Here is a 21,225-nt window from a genome sequence, read left to right as displayed (position 1 = left end):
TCTCAGACAGGATCTGTTGCAACAGGGGCCCTATCTGTTCCAAGACTTACCGCAGCTGCGTTTGACGGCATGGCGGTTGAACGCAGGATCCTAGCGGAAAAAGGCATTCCGGATGAAGTTATTCCTACGCTGATAAAGGCTAGGAAGGACGTGACAGCAAAACATTATCACCGTATATGGCGAATATATGTTGCTTGGTGTGAGGCCAGGAAGGCCCCTACAGAGGGATTCCAGCTGGGCCGGTTCCTGCACTTCCTACAGTCAGAAGTGACTAGGGGCTTAAAATTAGGGTCCATAAAGGTCCAGATTTCGGCCCTATCCATTTTCTTTCAAAAGGAACTGGCTTCACTTCCTGAGGTTCAGACGTTTGTAAAGGGAGTGCTGCATATTCAGCCCCCTTTTGTGCCACCAGTGGCACCTTGGGATCTTAACGTGGTGTTGAGGTTCCTGAAATCTCACTGGTTTGAGCCACTTAAGACCGTGGAGCTAAAGTATCTCACATGGAAAGTGGTCATGCTATTGGCCTTAGCTTCGGCTAGGCGGGTGTCAGAATTGGCGGCTTTGTCATGTAAAAGCCCCTATCTGGTTTTCCATATGGATAGAGCAGAATTACGGACTAGTCCGCAATTTCTGCCGAAAGTGATGTCATCTTTTAATTTGAACCTACCTATTGTGGTACCTGCGGCTACTCGTGACTTGGAGGATTCCAAGTTACTAGATGTGGTCAGGGCTTTGAAGGTTTATGTAGCCAGAACGGCTGGAGTCAGGAAAACTGAGTCACTGTTTATCCTGTATGCACCCAACAAGCTGGGTGCTCCTGCTTCAAAGCAGACTATTGCTCGCTGGATCTGTAACACGATTCAGCAGGCTCATTCTGCTGCAGGATTGCCGCTACCAAAATCGGTGAAAGCCCATTCCACAAGGAAGGTGGGCTCTTCTTGGGCGGCTGCCCGAGGGGTCTCGGCATTACAGCTTTGCCGAGCAGCTACTTGGTCGGGTTCAAACACTTTTGCAAAGTTCTACAAGTTTGATACCCTGGCTGAGGAGGACCTTGTGTTTGCTCATTCGGTGCTGCAGAGTCATCCGCACTCTCCCGCCCGTTTGGGAGCTTTGGTATAATCCCCATGGTCCTTACGGAGTCCCCAGCATCCACTAGGACGTTAGAGAAAATAAGATTTTACTTACCGGTAAATCTATTTCTCGTAGTCCGTAGTGGATGCAGGGCGCCCGTCCCAAGTGCGGACTTCTTCTGCAATACTTGTATATAGTTATTGCTTAAATAAGGGTTATGTTATGTTGCATCAGGTTGTCTGATGCTCTGTTGTTTGTCATACTGTTAACTGGGTATGTTATCACAAGTTATACGGTGTGATTGGTGTGGCTGGTATGAGTCTTACCCTGGATTCCAAAATCCTTTCCTTGTACTGTCAGCTCTTCCGGGCACAGTTTCCTTAACTGAGGTCTGGAGGAGGGACATAGAGGGAGGAGCCAGTGCACACCAGTAGTCCTAATTCTTTCTTAGAGTGCCCAGTCTCCTGCGGAGCCCGTCTATTCCCCATGGTCCTTACGGAGTCCCCAGCATCCACTACGGACTACGAGAAATAGATTTACTGGTAAGTAAAATCTTATTTTTCCCCAAAAATGTAACGAGCCATCTTCCCAAGATATCCAGGGTTTTATTAATCCAGCTGGCGGATGAGCTTTCTGCATGGGGTTTTTGTCTCACGCACTGATGAACTGATGTTTTACATGATGTTGAAGATTTTGGGCTTGATATAGAGATTGGAAAGATATCTGGCGTAGATTGCTCAAAAGAAACATGCACGGGAAAAATGCGTATATCCGACCATTTATAGAGTTGCACACATCGCCAGATGTGCCGCACCTGGTTTTTTTTTCCTATTCGACAACCATCATGATCGTCATCAGTGTGCACTTTCACCTGTCGTATACTGGCGCCAAAAAATATTCCTCCAGACAGCTGCATTGTGCATAAATACGCATCCACGGAACGTCCGTCTATGTCAGAACACCCTGTACAGCCCAGTTCTGCCTCTTCGGTTGCAAATGTAAATGCAACTGAAGTGCATAAGACACTGGATTCTACACACATTTGCGTGCACCTATTTTCAAACCACGAGCAATGCCAATTCAAGTAAGTTATGCTCTGCAAGCAGGCGTACATTCATCTCTGCACCAGCCCCTTTGAGTATGCATAGAAGGCTTTTCCCCCATCTTAAACCACAAAGATATAAAAACTATCAAGGGAGTGCAATGACCTTGGTAAATTTATTCATAATACATTTAATTATTTGTACTCCACATAAAAAACTATTTTAAAAAAAGCTTAGAATACATATACATGTGCAGTTTTTCCTTAATCGATTGCCCTTTGCTCCAAAATATAAAGTTTAAAATGTCCCTCTGGACTCTGCTTATATCATCCACTTTGTTATTTTTAAACAAGTTCTATCAAGCTTCTTTAAATGGATAAACGGTAGTCTCTTTGAGCCGGAATATTTAAATGAATGCAGTCTCTATATTGCCGCTTGTAAAATGTTTTTTTGCTAGCAGGGGGAGAGCGCTGTGTTAATCAACTGTTAACCCCTGTTAGTAGCAGCCGCAATTGGTGATGCTGGATACTCACGGCCACAAACAGCTTCTGGTGAACGGGGTACGGACCTCCTTAGCCAGGTCTCGCGTCAGCTTTGTCCCCTGTTCCGTGGCTCGCCGGCAACCTCGTATAACAACGGGAATAATTATGGAGATACTCCGGGCAGCAGGGTCCAGATGATAGCGCCTTCCTTACGCGTTTCTCCGCTAATGAGGCAAGCGGTTTCGTCAGAGGATATTCCCAGCAACATCATAGGTTCCTTTTTAAACCAGACTGGACCAATCGTAGTACTAATTGTTTTTATTGCACACATCTGTTACTTGTTCGTATGTAACTCATTCATATATATATCTAAAAAAGTATAGTGTCACAATTGAAAAAACAATCTTTCCTGTTGCTGATCTACAACTATTTGTGCACTTGCAGGTTTGAAACGTTTGAAATAAACAGCTTTGAGCAGTTCTGCATCAACTACGCCAACGAGAAATTACAGCAGCAGTTTAACTCGGTAGGTCCTAGTAGCAGTTATGTAGTGTTTACTCCAGGCTATTTTAACAGGGCGCCGCGCCCTGCCCGTTTTTTAGCAGGCAAAACCCGCCCTGCCCCTTTTGCGGCACCCTGCTAGAACAGCCGCCCGCTTCCTGCCCTCACGCATTGGGAGAGGGCTGGGGAAAGCCCAGCACCGACGGAGGTGCTGGGCACGCCCCCAACAGTGACGTCGCCGGCCACAGACGCTCTCTATAGTAGCGTCTGTGGGCCGAACCGCCCCCTAAAATGACGTAGGCTAGGCCACGCCCCCTAATTTGCGTGGTCGCGCCACCGTTTCAGGCGCGGCTTCGCCGCGCATGTGTGCCCCCGGAGTTCGGCGCCCTGCTTCTTTTCACTCTTAGAGTGAACACTAGTTATGTTTATAGCTGCTCTGGAAATACAATGCACACTTTGTTCTGTAGGAAATGTATATCTTACTGATCTTACATCACTGAATAACAAACAGAAATTATTTACATTGTCAGCCAAAAAGGTTTCATTGTATTTTGTATTGAAGGGGTGAAGTTAATTTTTTTTTTTTAAAGGCAGTCCTAAAATTTTTATTGCTTTCATGTTTTGTTGTATTGATGTTATCTTATATATAATTTGCTACTGCGTCCAGCATTGTTGCATTTAAGACATTTCTATTATGATCTTTTCTGGAGGAGAAATTATATGAAATTACGGTATGCAGTTAACATACCACCCGTCGGGTCCCCCGCTTAGACGTAGGTCGACAGTGTCTAGGTCGACCACTATTGGTCGACAGAAAGTAGGTCAACATGGTTTCTAGATAGACATGGACTCTAGGTCGACATGAACTTGGTCGACATGAAAAAGGTCAACATGAGTTTTAAAAAAAACAACTTTTTGGTGTCGTCTTTGCAGAGTGACCGGGAAACCCAATTAGTGCACCATGTCCTCTCGCATGGCTCGCACAACCGCTGCGCTCGGCACAGGTTACAATTGTAGTCCACGTGGATCGTAAAGTATGAAAAAGTTTCACATTTTTTTGAAAAACTCATGTTGACCTTTTGTCATGTTGACCTAAAGTCCCTGTGGACATAGAAACCATGTCGACCTACTTACTGGTGACCAATAATGGTCGACCTAGACATTGTCAACCTAAGTCTTGTCGACCTAGAGACCGGATCCCGTCCACGACACCCATAGAGGGAGAATAGAACCTGTGGTGAGCGCTCGCTCCCATGCCGGCATTCTAGCACCCGGGATGGTATACTGACATTCAGCATCCCGTGCGGCGGGATCACATACCGATCCCGAAATAACATGAGGTGCAGTACCCTCTGTCCATGGCATGGTGCCCAATGGATACGTTTGCACCCAGTATCATATGCCCATTACCTGTTGGCAGTTATGTATCCTGGCCAGAATCCAGGTACAATGTGTGTCCTGTAATTACTTATAGGTGAGTTTGGCTCAAAACTTCAGTAGTTAATTTCTCATTGATAGAAAGATCCAACCTGAAATCACTCATAACTGAGCTGCATAGGACTGACCCCGTTCTCTTTGCAGCATGTGTTTAAGCTGGAGCAAGAAGAGTATATGAAAGAACAAATTCCCTGGACCCTGATTGATTTTTATGACAACCAGCCCTGCATTGATCTGATTGAGGCCAAGCTTGGTATTCTGGACCTTCTGGATGAGGAGTGCAAGGTGAGAGCGCCATGTATAAGCAATAATAACTATATATATATATATATATATATATATATATAAACACAAATTCCCAAGTGCGCTAAAGTGGAATGTAATTACACAATTCTTTCAGCGTTAATTTCGTCAGAATGTAGACTGGAGGATAATCAAATCTGGGGACCTGTAACAGACACCCCTCACCAAAATAGTCACCCAAACAAGAGGCCAACAGGCCAATTAGTAAAAAGTTATTTTAATAGCGTATAATTGAACATATGGATTTTTATACACAGTTCAAAGTATAAAATTATATCAATAAAATGCAACCAAAAGAATACACAGCCAACACGTTTGTAAAATGGATTCTAGATACTAACTCACCTTTTGCAAGGTGCGAGATCGACAGGGAGTATCTTCACAAACTAGGTTGTGATTCTCTGACTGACAAAGCCAACGCGTTTCGTCTTATCGACTTCATCAGGGGTAACTTGTTTGGCTAAAACTAATGATCTATTTGAGAAAAACTGCTATTGTAAATTGGGAGAATTGTATATATGTGGTATGTAAACAGTACCTACCGAATAAGGGAAAAGGGCTAGTTTGCTCACAATGAATTTATGTATGGGATCATAACCTAAAATATGAATATAAATAACACATTCTTAGATGTGTTTATTTGATGGAACTACTAAATAATTATCATTATTATTATTATTACAGATGTTGACTAGACATACCTCAAATTTCCTATATCAGGACTTAGTGGATAAAACTCTTATATTAGGGCTCCTAATTGGAGCTTAAAAGATGTTCCTTCTTAGATGTATAATCAGTTAAATAGTGATGTTTTGTATAAACTACCTAATAAAAAGAAGAAAGGAATCCAATATGGACCAATTTAGATAATTAATCACCTATTAGATTCTGTTAATTAATCATAGGAAATACCATACCTTAAAATGAATTAGGCGTAAATCCTTATAGGGCCGCCTAGGGAAACTATTGGTTATAGTCTCTTAGGAGTGCTGACAACCATATGTCGGCATTTTTGCAAACTACCTAGTGGGATGTAAACAAAAATGATGTTATTTATATAGAACTACCTGTTGGTATAATTTAATAATCCAATCTACTATAGGCATACCTAAAGTGTGGTGTCCAATTTATTAAATCAAGACTGTTTTTGATTCAGATGTTGACCCACGTACAATGAAACTCTGAAAAAATCAATATTAATTTTTAGTGGAAGGTGTGTCAGTATTAAAAATCACTTACAAATATATATGGGTGTACATACCAAGAATTATATGGCTGGTTTGACAATCTCAAAAGTATAAATGATGCGACTTCCTCAATAGGTCTCACAGAATAGATTGTCTCCAAAAAATGGAAACATTATCACTATTTACGAAAAGCACAGTTCTAGCAATAGGAATAATAACAACTTCCAATAAATCTCACAAGACCAGTCCTTTCAGCAGATGGAAACATTATCACTATTTGCAAGAAGCACAATTCTAATAGTAAGAATAATAACTATATCCAATGCGTCTCATAAAATAGATCTTTTCAAAAGAGAAACATTGTCACTGTTAATAAAAAGCACAGTTTTAACAATAAAGTTAATACCAGCCATAATATTTATAGTGATTGATTCCAACCACTAAATGATAAACCAGCAAGAGAATTACATTCATAGTTACTAATTGAAGCCTTCAGAAAATGAAACAAACAGAAATGATTTATGAACTCACCCTGGGAGAGATTTAGCTGCATGTGGAAGTCACAGAATGAGGCAGTGATTGCTGCAGCTGCTATTTAAACTGCTTGCCCACTTACATCACTTCCTTTAATTAAAAATATCCCTAATAATTCGATCAGCCTGAATAGAGGTAAAACTTTAGTTATAAGTCCACACTTTTCTCTATAGGGATCTTTAAATGGAAGTGCCTGCTTCAAGTGTATTTAACCTTTAACTTATAAACTAGGTGAACTTTTTATTCACATTGAAAGGGCTAAATTGCCCACACCTGACCGGAAGACCATACTTCCGGTGTGTGTTCCAATATGCGTTCCACCTTCTTGTTTCCTACTGTGACGTAGGTGACGTCACCAAGAAGGCTGTCTTATTGGCGCAAGTTCTCCCCGGGCCACACCTCCCCTCTGACGTGCATTGCGTCATGGGGCACATCTTTTCCTTCCTACAGGCCGCTACATCTCCCCTCGACGCGCAACGACGAAACAACAAAATTAACGCTGAAAGAATTGTGTAATTACATTCCACTTTAGCGCACTTGGGAATTTGTGTTTATTCTTGTATGCTTTGAGGTCTCCCAACAAAGATCTCTCCCGTGGTGTCGCTCCCAGGTTGGCGCGAGATAAAGATACTACTGTGTTTTTATTTATATATATATATATATATATATATATATATATATATATAGAAACTATGGTAGGATGACCGGCACTCCCAAGATGTAGATGCAAATAGCTATGGTGCCCTCTCCATGCAAAATAGACAAATACCACGAAGTTGAGCGGCACTCAAAGACTTGTTAATAAATCAACGGCGTAGACAAAGAGTCATCATGCCAGAGATATAATCCTAGGGATTATATCTCTGGCATGATGACTCTTTGTCTACGCCGTTGATTTATTAACAAGTCTTTGAGTGCCGCTCAACTTCGTGGTATTTATATATATATATATATATATATATATATATATATATAACAGCGCTGCATATTATCCGGTGATACTATGCTAACGGTTCCTCCTCACACAGGGGGTCATTCCGAGTTGATCGCTCGCTAGCAACTTTTTGCTGCGCTGTGATCAGATAGTCGCCGCCTGTGGGGAAGTGTGCAAGTGTGCAAACGCTTTTGCAGCCGACGGCACAAAAAACATTTTGTGCAGTTTCTGAGTAGCTCTGGACTTACTCAGCCGCTGCAATCACTTCAGCCTGTCCGGTCCCGGAATTGACGTCAGACACCCGCCCTGCAAACGCCTGGACACGCCTGCATTTTCCCAAACACTCCCAGAAAATGGCCAGTTGACACCCACAAACGCCCTCTTCCTGTCAATCACCTTGCAATCGGCTGCGCAAATGGATTCTTCGTTAAATCCATCGCCCAGCACCGATCCGCTTTGTACCCGTACGACACGCCTGCGCATTGCGGTGCATACGCATGAGCAGTTTAGCCGAGTTTTAACCTGATCGCAGCGCTGCAAAAAGTTGCTAGCGAGCGATCAACTCGGAATGACCAACACTGTCTTGTTTCACCTGTAGTATGTGAGTACTGCGGAACAGGATGGCGCTGTCCAAGTGCTGATCGGATGGATAGCACAGTGCAAGTCTGCAGCTACCTCCTTTATAGAAATCTGTCATATGCGGCCCATACTGTATATCTAACGGGAGAATCCCTGACACTGGTCGGCAATCCTATCATTTAAAGGGGGTCATACATCAGTAATTATTTGGAGCAATTCCCCTTTTGATCACTGGGTCAGGTGATCGGCAAAATCCAATGTGTTGGACAACTCTGATTTGCAGATTCCGACCCAAAAATTATCAATCTTTATACAAGGCATGGTTCAACCTTGTACATGATTGTCACTTTAAAAAAAAGTCCGCATTCGGCCGTTATCCCGCATGGCCACCGAACTCTGACTTCATTACATCCGAGCCGTAATTTGAATATTTCCCCTAGAAATCACTGCTCCGTATTGGGGAATCACCAGTTAGATATACAGTATGGGCGACATGTGACTCTAGAACTGTTGTGGAATTAGACGCTCAATACCCTGCCAGCCAGTGGGAGTCACAGTTCTCCTGTTGACTGTAGTCCAGCGTTTGATACAGATTTGCCCTCATACCCTATTGCCACGCCAAACAACCCTTCTCGGCGTGCCAAATAATTTTTTTCGCTGTAATGTACGTCTTAGTTGCACAAATTAAACAATCGATGTGACAAAACTGCTGAATGAGGCTGCTCGGGATTAATTTGATGTGCAACACTTGTACATCTGCGTGCGAATGAATCTGTATATGAAGTGCTACAATGCAGCAGCTTTTCTTCACGCCAAGGTCCGTTGTTCTTCATCTGTGACTTTGTACATATTTGAAGCTAATTTTTAAAGTCACAGCCCAGCACCTGTAGTACACGGTGAGTGGTGTTCCACTACATCTGCAATTCCAGTAAGATGCAAATTAAAAGAAAAAGTTGGTACGCTACAGTATATTGAGGCTTGGTGTATGATGACACGTCTGTGTTTGTACTGCTCTTTTGCCGAGCAAATGTATCCTTCAAAACTAAAAAGATTTAAACGATAACTTAAAAGATAACTTAGGCCAAAAGGGAAAATGTCGTTTTTAGTGCGAGTAGGGTAGAGGTGTGACATAAGAAGTCAGTTACCTGCGGTTCTCCGAACCAGTGCATCCTGCAGCTCCTTTGTTGGTCTCTGTTGGAGATTCCCTCTACTGTTCAGAAGAGATCTACACAAAGACTGAAAAAAACACCCCCCCAGAATAAGTGAGGGGATCTCACATGCGCTGTAATAGGAATGGCGAGATCCGCAGGATCGGAGGAGCCCAGGAACATTATTTCATCCAGGTCTTAGTTTTTATGTTCATTTGCAACTTTTGAGTATTTTGTGATTGGAGTAACCATGAAACCTTCCGTCATACCTTCGTTCTCATAACGCGACTGCAATTTCATGATATTAAAATCTTACCACAAACTGCTCTTCACATTCCCAGTAACAAGACGTCTAGAAGCTGGTGTCGGGGGTTTGATGTAGGAGGAGCTTCTCTATGGAAGGAGCTACAAAGACTTAATCATAGGGAATCGTCTCGGATAGAAATCTCGTATGGTGCAAAAAGTGTAGTGTTCCAAAATTCCACATGGTCATACTGCAAAAGTCTGAGTGAAAGTTTATTACGTTATTGATAGATGTAATAATGATTACTGTAACAATATTTCTCTCTTATAGTGTACACTGTTTATATACAGATGTTTTATAGACATTTTATATTAGGAATAAGGAGGGCGCCATACAGTATCTGTCAGCTGAGTCCTAGATGCAGTGTGATGGAATCTGTATAGGGGACAGTATGAAATGTTGTTCGCTGTAACAGTCTCTTTGTATGTAGGTACCCAAAGGTACTGACCAGAACTGGGCGCAGAAGCTGTATGACCGACACGGCAGCAGTCAGCACTTTAAGAAACCTCGGATGTCTAATGTGTCTTTCATTGTTGTGCACTTTGCTGATAAGGTAAAAGATCACACAAAGTACTGTACTATCATTCCAGGGTAATGTACTGTATCTCTCACACACACAGTACTGTGCTATCATTCCAGGGTAATGTACTGTATCCCGCGCACACTGTACAGTGCTATCATTCCAGGGTACTGTACTGTATCCCTCACACACAGTACTGTACTATCATTCCAGGGTAATGTACTGTATCCCGCGCACACTGTACAGTGCTATCATTCCAGGGTACTGTACTGTATCCCTCACACACACAGTACTGTGCTATCATTCCAGGGTACTGTACTGTATCCCTCGCACACAGTACTGTGCTATCATTCCAGGGTAATGTACTGTATCTCTCACACACAGTACTGTGCTATCATTCCAGGGTAATGTACTGTATCCCGCGCACACTGTACAGTGCTATCATTCCAGGGTAATGTACTGTATCTCTCACACACACAGTACTGTGCTATCATTCCAGGGTAATGTACTGTATCCCTCACACACACAGTACTATGCTATCATTCCAGGGTACTGTACTGTATCCCTCGCACACAGTACTGTACTATCATTCCAGGGTAATGTACTGTATCTCTCACACACAGTACTGTGCTATCATTCCAGGGTAATGTACTGTATCCCTCACACACAGTACTGTACTATCATTCCAGGGTAATGTACTGCATCCCGCGCACACTGTACAGTGCTATCATTCCAGGGTACTGTACTGTATCTCTCACACACAGTACTGTGCTATCATTCCAGGGTAATGTACTGTATCTCTCACACACAGTACTGTGCTATCATTCCAGGGTAATGTACTGTATCTCTCACACACACAGTACTGTGCTATCATTCCAGGGTAATGTACTGTATCCCTCACACACAGTACTGTGCTATCATTCCAGGGTAATGTACTGTATCCCGCGCACACTGTACAGTGCTATCATTCCAGGGTAATGTACTGTATCTCTCACACACACAGTACTGTGCTATCATTCAAGGGTACTGTACTGTATCCCTCGCACACACAGTACTGTGCTATCATTCCAGGGTAATGTACTGTATCCCACACACACAGTACTGTACTATCATTCCAGGGTAATGTACTGTATCCCTCGCACACAGTACTGTACTATCATTCCAGGGTAATGTACTGTATCCCTCGCACACAGTACTGTACTATCATTCCAGGGTAATGTACTGTATCCCGCGCACACTGTACAGTGCTATCATTCCAGGGTACTGTACTGTATCCCTCACACACAGTACTGTGCTATTATTCCAGGGTAATGTACTGTATCTCTCACACACACAGTACTGTGCTATAATTCCAGGGTAATGTATTGTATCTCTCACACACAGTACTGTGCTATCATTCCAGGGTACTGTACTGTATCTCTCGCACACTGTACTGTGCTATCATTCCAGGGTACTGTACTGTATCCCTCACACACACAGTACTGTGCTATCATTCCTGGGTAATGTACTGTATCTCTCACACACACAGTACTGTGCTATAATTCCAGGGTAATGTATTGTATCTCTCACACACAGTACTGTGCTATCATTCCAGGGTACTGTACTGTATCTCTCGCACACTGTACTGTGCTATCATTCCAGGGTACTGTACTGTATCCCTCACACACACAGTACTGTGCTATCATTCCAGGGTAATGTACTGTATCCCTCGCACACTGTACTGTACTATCATTCCAAGGTAATGTACTGTATCCCTCGCACACTGTACTGTACTATCATTCCAGGGTAATGTACTGTATCTCTCACACACAGTGCTGTGCTATCATTCCAGGGTAATGTACTGTATCCCTCGCACACTGTACTGTACTATCATTCCAGGGTAATGTACTGTATCCCTCGCACACTGTACTGTACTATCATTCCAGGGTAATGTACTGTATCCCTCGCACACTGTACTGTGCTATCATTCCAGGGTAATGTACTGTATCCCTCGCACACTGTACTGTGCTATCATTCCAGGGTACTGTACTGTATCCCTCACACACAGTACTGTGCTATCATTCCAGGGTAATGTACTGTATCCCTCGCACACAGTACTGTACTATCATTCCAGGGTAATGTACTGTATCTCTCGCACACTGTACTGTACTATCATTCCAGGGTACTGTACTGTATCTCTCGCACACTGTACTGTGCTATCATTCCAGGGTAATGTACTGTATCTCTCACACACTGTGCTGTACTATCATTCCAGGGTACTGTACTGTATCTCTCGCACACTGTACTGTGCTATCATTCCAGGGTAATGTACTGTATCCCCCGCACCCTATCCGTTTAGTAGATAGACAGTGTCTAGTTAGACAGTCAATAGATAGACACCATATATTAGACAGACATTAGGTCGGCAGGGTCAAAAGGTCGGCAGGGTCAAAAGGTCGACATGGTCAAAAGGTCAACATGATAATGGTCGACATAAAAAAGATAGACAAATGTGTTTTTTTAATGTAACATGTTTTTGGACTATTTCATACTTTCTCTATCCATGTCGGCATAGAGTTGGTTATAAACCTTGTGGCGAGCGCAGCGAGCCACCGTGCCCGAAGCGTGGCGAGCGTACGCCTTTCTACAATTGGGGGTCACAGATGACAAAACTATCCAGACAAACAACAAAAATGCAAAAAAACATGGTGTCTACCTTTTTCATGTCGACCATTTTCATGTCGACCTTTTGACCCTGTCGACCTTTTGACCGGTCGACCTTTTGACCCTGTCGATTAATGTCTGTCTAACATATGGTGTCTATCTATTGACTGTCTAACTAGACACTATCTATCTTTCATACCGGAACCCCCCCGCACACGGTACTATGCTATCATTCCAGGGTTTTACCTCCCCAAGTATAAATATATTCTTGCAGAATATGTACTGTCCGTTTTCACTTGTTTGCAGTTACAGCCACCATATGAGCAATGTAAAGGTTCACACCTTATTTCAGCTCTGTCCAACAAGACCGCCAACATGCCATGATCATAATACAATTCAATTACACCCTTTACAGACATAGGACACTACTCCCCAACATGACCTGATGACTGGACATGGCCATAATTCATCTATTACACCATATACAGACATAGTACACTACACCCCAACATGACCTGACCATAATACATCTATTACACCCTATACAGACATAGGACACTACACCCCAACATGACCTAACGACTGGATATTATTATAATATAATTATTTCTCATTGTATATAGACATATAGCCTTATCCAGGTTTGTTAGCAAACCCAAAAAAACCCCACACTGCTGGGTGAAATCATGTTGCACTACAGGTGGGGCAGATATAACATGTGCAGAGAGTGTTAGATTTGGGTGGGGTGTGTTCAAACTGAAATCTCAATTGCGGTGTAAAAATGAAGCAACGGTATTTACCCTGCACAGAAACAGAATACGCTAATCTTGACTCCGTCTGTGCCTGGCCGCGCCCGCCTAGGTGCGCCCATCGCAGCATCTGCACCGCACGCGCCTCCCTGACATGCACACGCCCCATTCACTACAATGGGAACGTCTCTGTGCACTCCTGTAGCGGGGCTAGGCGCCGGATCGCCTAGTCCTGCCGGGAGTGCATGTTTACGATGGAGCCGCACTAGATGAGTGCAGCTCCATCTGTAACCCACCCAAAGCGAACTCTCTCTGCACATGTTACATCTGCCCCACCTGCAGTGCACATGGTTTTGCCCAATTGCTTACTTTTTTTTGTTTGCTTACAACCCTGAATAACCCCCCATGAAACTACACCCTTAACATGACCTGACCACTGCACTTGGCCATAATTCATCTATTACACCCTATACAGATATAGGACACTACACCCCAACATGACCTGCCCATAATTCATCTATTATACCCTATACAGATATAGGACACTACACCCCCAACATGACCTGACCATAATTCATCTATTACACCCTATACAGATATAGGACACTACACCCCAACATGACCTGACCATAATTCATCTATTACACCCTATACAGATATAGGACACTACACCCCAACATGACCTGACCATAATTCATTTATTACACCCTATACAGATATAGGACACTACACCCCAACATGACCTGACCATAATTAATCTATTATACCCTATACAGATATAGGACACTACACCCCCAACATGACCTGACCATAATTCATCTATTACACCCTATACAGATATAGGACACTACACCCCAACATGACCTGACCATAATTCATCTATTACACCCTATACAGATATAGGACACTACACCCCAACATGACCTGACCATAATTCATTTATTACACCCTATACAGATATAGGACACTACACCCCAACATGACCTGTCCATAATTCATCTATTACACCCTATACAGATATAGGACACTACACCCCAACATGCCCTGACCGCTGGATATTATAATATAATTGTATCACACTGTATACAGACATAGGTCTCTACACCCCCAACATGACCTGACCATAATTCATCTATTATACCCTATACAGATATAGGACACTACACCCCCAACATGACCTGACCATAATTCATCTATTATACCCTATACAGATATAGGACACTACACCCCAACATGACCTGACCGCTGGATATTATAATATAATTGTATCACACTGTATACAGACATAGGTCTCTACACCCCCAACATGACCTGACCATAATTCATCTATTACACCCTATACAGATATAGGACACTACACCCCAACATGACCTGACCATAGTTCATCTATTACACCCTATACAGATATATGACACTACACCCCAACATGACCTGACCATAATTCATCTATTACACCCTATACAGATATAGGACACTACACCTCCAACATGACCTGACCATAATTCATCTATTGCACCCTATACAGATATAGGACACTATACCCCAACATGACCTGACCATAATTCATCTATTACACCCTATACAGATATAGGACACTACACCCCAACATGACCTGACCATAATTTATCTATTACACCCTATACAGATATAGGACACTACACCCCAACATGACCTGACCATAATTCATCTATTATACCCTATACAGATATAGGACACTACACCCCCAACATGACCTGACCATAATTCATCTATTATACCCTATACAGATATAGGACACTACACCCCAACATGACCTGACCGCTGGATATTATAATATAATTGTATCACACTGTATACAGACATAGGTCTCTACACCCCCAACATGACCTGACCATAATTCATCTATTATACCCTATACAGATATAGGACACTACACCCCCAACATGACCTGACCATAATTCATCTATTATACCCTATACAGATATAGGACACTACACCCCAACATGACCTGACCATAATTCATCTATTATACCCTATACAGATATAGGACACTACACCCCAACATGACCTGACCGCTGGATATTATAATATAATTGTATCACACTGTATACAGACATAGGTCTCTACACCCCCAACATGACCTGACCATAATTCATCTATTATACCCTATACAGATATAGGACACTACACCCCCAACATGACCTGACCATAATTCATCTATTATAACCTATACAGATATAGGACACTACACCCCAACATGACCTGACCACTGGATATTATAATATAATTGTATCACACTGTATACAGACATAGATCTCTACACCCCCAACATGACCTGACTACTGGACATCACCATAATACAATTCTGTTTCTATACTTAACATTCGTGTCTGAAACACTAATGAATATAATGATGTGAGACTAAATATCCTAGCAATATGCATACAGCGCAGAGTACCGTTACCGGCCTCATGCATGAAACAGTGTCATATATTTATGTTCTTCACAGGTCGAGTATCAGTGTGATGGGTTCTTGGAGAAAAATCGGGATACAGTTTACGAAGAGCAGATTAATATACTGAAAGCCAGCAAGGTAAGACCGACCGATTCCATACACTGCAGCCATGTGTATTACTATCCCGTGACTGCGGCTTCTGACACTGCTGCTGAGTATGTAGGCGCTGTGTCCTAACTGGGATTGGTATGAAGTTTGCACCAAGGAAGCTAGGGCGGAGGCTGGTCGCGATGCTGACGCTCGTGTGACCCATTCATGGGATAGATGGCCGCAGACCTAGCTGTATGCAGAGGCGCATTATTGCAAGTTACTGCCATCGTCCCGCCATTGCTGTCCTTAGACCTCAATAAGTTCTTAGAGAATACAATCATGGGCCAGTTCAATAGTCCTAGCGGTGTCTTTGCCTGAAGTGAGACCCGGCTCTCAGATTATTCAATGTGTGATGTGTACGATACAAAAATAAGCACCAGAGGTGAATGTAACATTTAACCAGAGAATAAAGATTTCCCATGGAGTTATGATAACGGAGATCACCCCATAATGAGAGTCCTTTCCCTAGGAACCGGTGGCATCACTGACATCAAGGCATTGGTCTGTAGCTAATTGAATATGCTGCAGGATTATGGCTATATTTGGTTAAGCCCACAGTACTGCTGCCTCTAGTGTGCATAGGTGACGGGTACCCATTATAAAGGAATTCTCTTTGTTAGGATCGGGGAACTAGAAGCGTAACTGCTGGTAACTGATGCTCCTATTCTTCACAGTACCAACTGGTCGCCGACCTCTTCCATGATGAAAAGGATGCTGTTCCCCCAACTCCAACTGGAAAGGCAAAGATCAGCATCCGGCCGGCTAAACCAGCACTTAAGAATGCCAACAAAGAGCATAAGAAAACTGTGGGACATCAGGTAGATTATATGTGTGTGTTTATATACAATTGTAGTGACACAGTAGTTCTCTATGTTGCTTCTTTGCAGTGCAGTAGTTCTCTGTTGCTTCTGTGCAGTGCAGTAGTTCTCTATGTTGCTTCTGTGCAGTAGTTCTCTATGTTGCTTCTGTACAGTGCAGTAGTTCTCTGATGCTTCTGTGTAGTTCAGTAGTTCTCTATGATGCTTCTGTGCAGTGCAGTAGTTCTCTATGTTGCTTCTGTGCAGTGCAGTAGTTCTCTATGTTGCTTCTGTGCAGTGCAGTAGTTCTCTATGATGCTTCTGTGTAGTGCAGAGCAGTAGTTCTCTATGATGCTTCTGTGTAGTGCAGTAGTTCTCTATGTTGCTTCTGTGCAATGATTTGGAAATTTTAATTACTCATGTTCTATTTTTTATTCATTATTTGACTACTTAAAACGCATTTGGATGCATCCACAAAATGAATAATCTAAAATATGTCTGAATAACTCTCAGTAGAATTTTCCTGTAGATCTTTTCATGTTTCCTTTTATGTGGTGTAAAATCCTCCAGTATATATTCAATAAATGGAATTGCCTATTTAATGGAAGCCCCCACCCCCCCAATATATATATATATATATATATATACACAGTGTGTGTGTGTATATATATATATATATATATATATATATAATTTATCCTTATTTTAGTTTGTTGGTAAAATCTTATAGGGATAAATTAAATATATATATTTTTTTTGTCATGCTCCCTCCTTCATTTTTTGGTCTTTTTTTGAATAAAACTTCCGTACAGCACTTACAAACTACTTGCAGTTCTAAAAATCTTAATATACCAGTAGTCCAGACATGTATACAGTATTTGCAGAAAGTAACTGTTCCAGTCTGTCCGTCACTCTCTGCCTGCTGTGTTAGGGACTCGCCATCCTCCTAGCATGCTGTACTGGTTCAGAGACTTGCTGTCTTTCACCCTAAGACACTTTTAGTTAATTATAAATATTTTAGTTATTTGATTTATATTATTCAGCTGTGTAATAGCGTTTTGTATTCTTGTTTAATAAAGTGATATTAAATGTTAGTAAAGGTGTCTATATGGATACACTCTATGTAATATATTGGATGAATTTGCAATCTGCGATGGATCGCAAGGATCATGGTGTAATCCACCCAATTCATTGTTTTAGTAACTGGGTGGTTGCACCGTGTGCTGCACATCAGCTGTGATGATTCCACCTACAACGCTGTGTTGTTATATGAAGCGTGTAACAATATATTGCATCATCGTATTACGGACCATGGGCCTAATTCAGATCTGATCGCAGCAGCAAGTTTGTTAGCAAATGGGCAAAACTATGGCCCTCATTCCGAGTTGATCGCTCGGTATTTCTCATCGCATCGCAGTGAAATTCCGCTTAGTACGCATGCGCAATATTCGCACTGCGACTGCGCCAAGTAATTTCACAATGGAGATAGTATTTTTACTCACGGCTTTTTCATCGCTCCGGCGATCGTAATGTGATTGACAGGAAATGGGTGTTACTGGGCGGAAACAGGCCGTTTTATGGGCGTGCGGGAAAAAACGCTACCGTTTCCGGAAAAAACGCAGGAGTGGCCGGGGAAACGGGGGAGTGTCTGGGCGAACGCTGGGTGTGTTTGTGACGTCAAAACAGGAACGACAAGCACTGAACTGATCGCACAGGCAGAGTAAGTCTGAAGCTACTCTGAAACTGCTAAGTAGTTAGTAATCGCAATATTGCGAATACATCGGTCGCAATTTTAAGAAGCTAAGATTCACTCCCAGTAGGCGGCGGCTTAGCGTGTGTAACTCTGCTAAAATCGCCTTGCGAGCGATCAACTCGGAATGAGGGCCTATGTGCACTGCAGGGGAGGCAGATGTAACATGATGTGCAGAGAGAGTTAGATTTGGGTGGGTTATTTTGTTTCTGTGCAGGGTAAATACTGGCTGCTCTATTTTTACACTGCAATGTAGATTTCAGTTTGAACACACCCCACCCAAATCTAACTCTCTCTGCACATGTTACATCTGCCCCACATGCAGTGCACATGGTTTTGCCCATTTGCTAACAAATTTGCTGCTGCGATCAGATCTGAATTAGGCCCCATGTAGTGTTTACGATATATCGTTACAACGCATCGCTGGGTAGGTGTGTACTTTGCTGACATGCTTTGTGCGGAGGGGACACATTGTTCATGCTGCTCAGTGTAAGACATCGGTGAATAAGAATTTAATGCTTCGTTCTGTTTTCAGTTCCGGAACTCTCTGCAGTTGCTGATGGAAACTTTAAATGCCACTACCCCTCATTACGTGCGCTGCATTAAACCGAACGATGAGAAACTGGGATTCAGGTAAGAAGATGCCTGTTACCTATTATTTAATTCATCATTTGATGGGAACAGATAGCAAAGCACAGCCAGCTAGTGGACAGCGGTTGCCGGGATTAGAGAGTGCCAATAATATCTGTATTTGTCGTAATAAAACGGTAGTTTTTTTTATATTTTTTACCGACATCAGTGAATGGTGCTGATAATTGTACAGTGTATGCGTGCGACAGATCAGGCAGACATGACGGATTATCCAGCCTGTCCGTCCAGTGCGATGTTTTATAGTTACTAGTCTACCGCGTCGGGCAGTGTATGCACTGTCACTGCCGACCAGCGGACATTTCCCCTTTTCCTTCACTGCGGAGGAGGAGGAACCCAGAGATTGCTGGCCCTACAGATATCTCACACTATGGGGGATATCCAATTAGCCCCGGTAATTTACCGGGGCTAATTGTCCCGCTGAGGGCTATCCTATTACCCCCAATAAGCCAGCACGAGAGGTGGCTTACCGGGGGTTACCGGATGCTGCACCGGCTGTTGACAGCTCCCAGTGCAGCGCTGCTCCACCGGCTCCCCCCGGTCACATGGGCGCTCCCCCGTCATGTGACCGCTGGCGGGAGAGAGGGGGAGATGCGGTCACCGAGCTGCCCCGGCTTCCCCGCTGGGTGTCACCGCACCGAGTGGCAGCTTCAGGGCCGCGGCGCCATGCCTGCAGTCCCAGCCTACTGCTGCTGCAGCAGGCATGGGGCACTGCAGACGAAACCAAACCCCAGAAACAGCCGCGTTTTCGTGCGAAAATGGGGCTGTCTGTACCGAAAACACACAGGTTTCACCGTACCTTTGTGTTTTCGGGAGAAAGGGCATTTTTTTTTTTACAGGCGATCAATCTGGATAGCCTGTATAAAAAAAAAAGTTGGTGAAACATCGGGAAAAATCGCAAAAAACATAAGTTTTTCGAACCCGATGTTTTACCAGGGCTAATAGGATATCCCCCTAAGCATGCCTGTGATATACAGTGTGTGTGTGTGAGTATATATATGTATATATATATATATATATATATATATATATATATGCAGCATATATATTTATATATATCTTTTTATATAATATCACTAAAGGCAAAATATTCTTGTCTATGAGAATCACTTAGGATCTCTCAAGCTCACAGACTGTGTATTTCTATTATTACTCATAAAGACAATATTAAACATGGTGTGAATAGCCCCCATAATGTATGACCCATCCTTCTTCTCCGCTCCGGCGTGTGTATTATAGTGTCTGGTGGCATCGTCTTAGCTGAACAGCTGAGTGATCCCCAGGCTGTTACAGAACGCTGTGGCAGAGTCCGTGTATACCACTGTATGACAGTGTGTATCGGTAGAACGCGGCGAGCATCAAACATCGCAGCATAGCATTGTCCCTGTCTTATGGGTGTGTATGAGGGAATATCATTTCATGCTGCCATATAATAGGAGCTTGTAGACAGATTTACACCCTCTAAGTCATACAAGTATTACGTATCGTATACAATATATTGCAGGTTTAGGCAGCCTATGGCTCTCCAGCTGTCATAGAACTACAAGTCCCAGCGGAACTAGTCATCATCTGGTTAGAACATGCTGAGACATGAAGGCAGCTGGCTATAAACCGTTCTATGGAGGAGATGAGGCGGACGGCACGGCGGGAATCCCTCTGCCCATTGCTTAGTGGCTGCCCTCTGGCCCACGCTGACAGCACGTCTGTCCCTCCGGCCCCGCGCCGTCTTGCCGTATGCAGTTTTCATAGGGCAGCACAAGATCACTTGCATGAGTTTTATTATTTTAATAAGTCAAATGATTTCAAGATTCCTTCTAGAAGAACAGGCAGTCACTTCCAAAAGCCTGCCTGCGGGGTAAGCTGGAATATAATGTGTGCCACCTGAGCAGGGCACGGCGTAATGAGATGCAGGAGGGGACAGTCACATCATTGTCTGTCCAGTGAGTATAGACCCAGCAGCAGAGTCAGGTATCTGGGTTATAGCGCCTGGGAACCCGTGTGAACCTTCCTT

At 43.1% G+C, this 21,225-nt stretch overlaps 1 protein-coding gene across 2 annotated transcripts in view; it reads left to right on the top strand.

Moving 5' to 3' along the window:
• The window catches only part of MYO5B (myosin VB), a 413,488-nt gene that overhangs the window by 273,054 nt on the left and 119,209 nt on the right, over positions 1-21,225 (top strand). For both annotated transcript variants that reach the window (XM_063960368.1, XM_063960358.1), the window contains exons 11-16: positions 3,041-3,122; positions 4,679-4,819; positions 9,954-10,076; positions 15,924-16,007; positions 16,694-16,837; positions 19,102-19,199. In XM_063960368.1, coding sequence (XP_063816438.1) covers positions 3,041-3,122; positions 4,679-4,819; positions 9,954-10,076; positions 15,924-16,007; positions 16,694-16,837; positions 19,102-19,199 — 672 coding nt within the window. The remainder of the gene's footprint in view (positions 1-3,040; positions 3,123-4,678; positions 4,820-9,953; positions 10,077-15,923; positions 16,008-16,693; positions 16,838-19,101; positions 19,200-21,225) is intronic.

Source organism: Pseudophryne corroboree, chromosome 1 (assembly GCF_028390025.1).
Source record: "Pseudophryne corroboree isolate aPseCor3 chromosome 1, aPseCor3.hap2, whole genome shotgun sequence".
Lineage (NCBI taxonomy): Eukaryota > Metazoa > Chordata > Amphibia > Anura > Myobatrachidae > Pseudophryne > Pseudophryne corroboree.
This window is presented reverse-complemented; position numbering and strand designations above follow the sequence as displayed.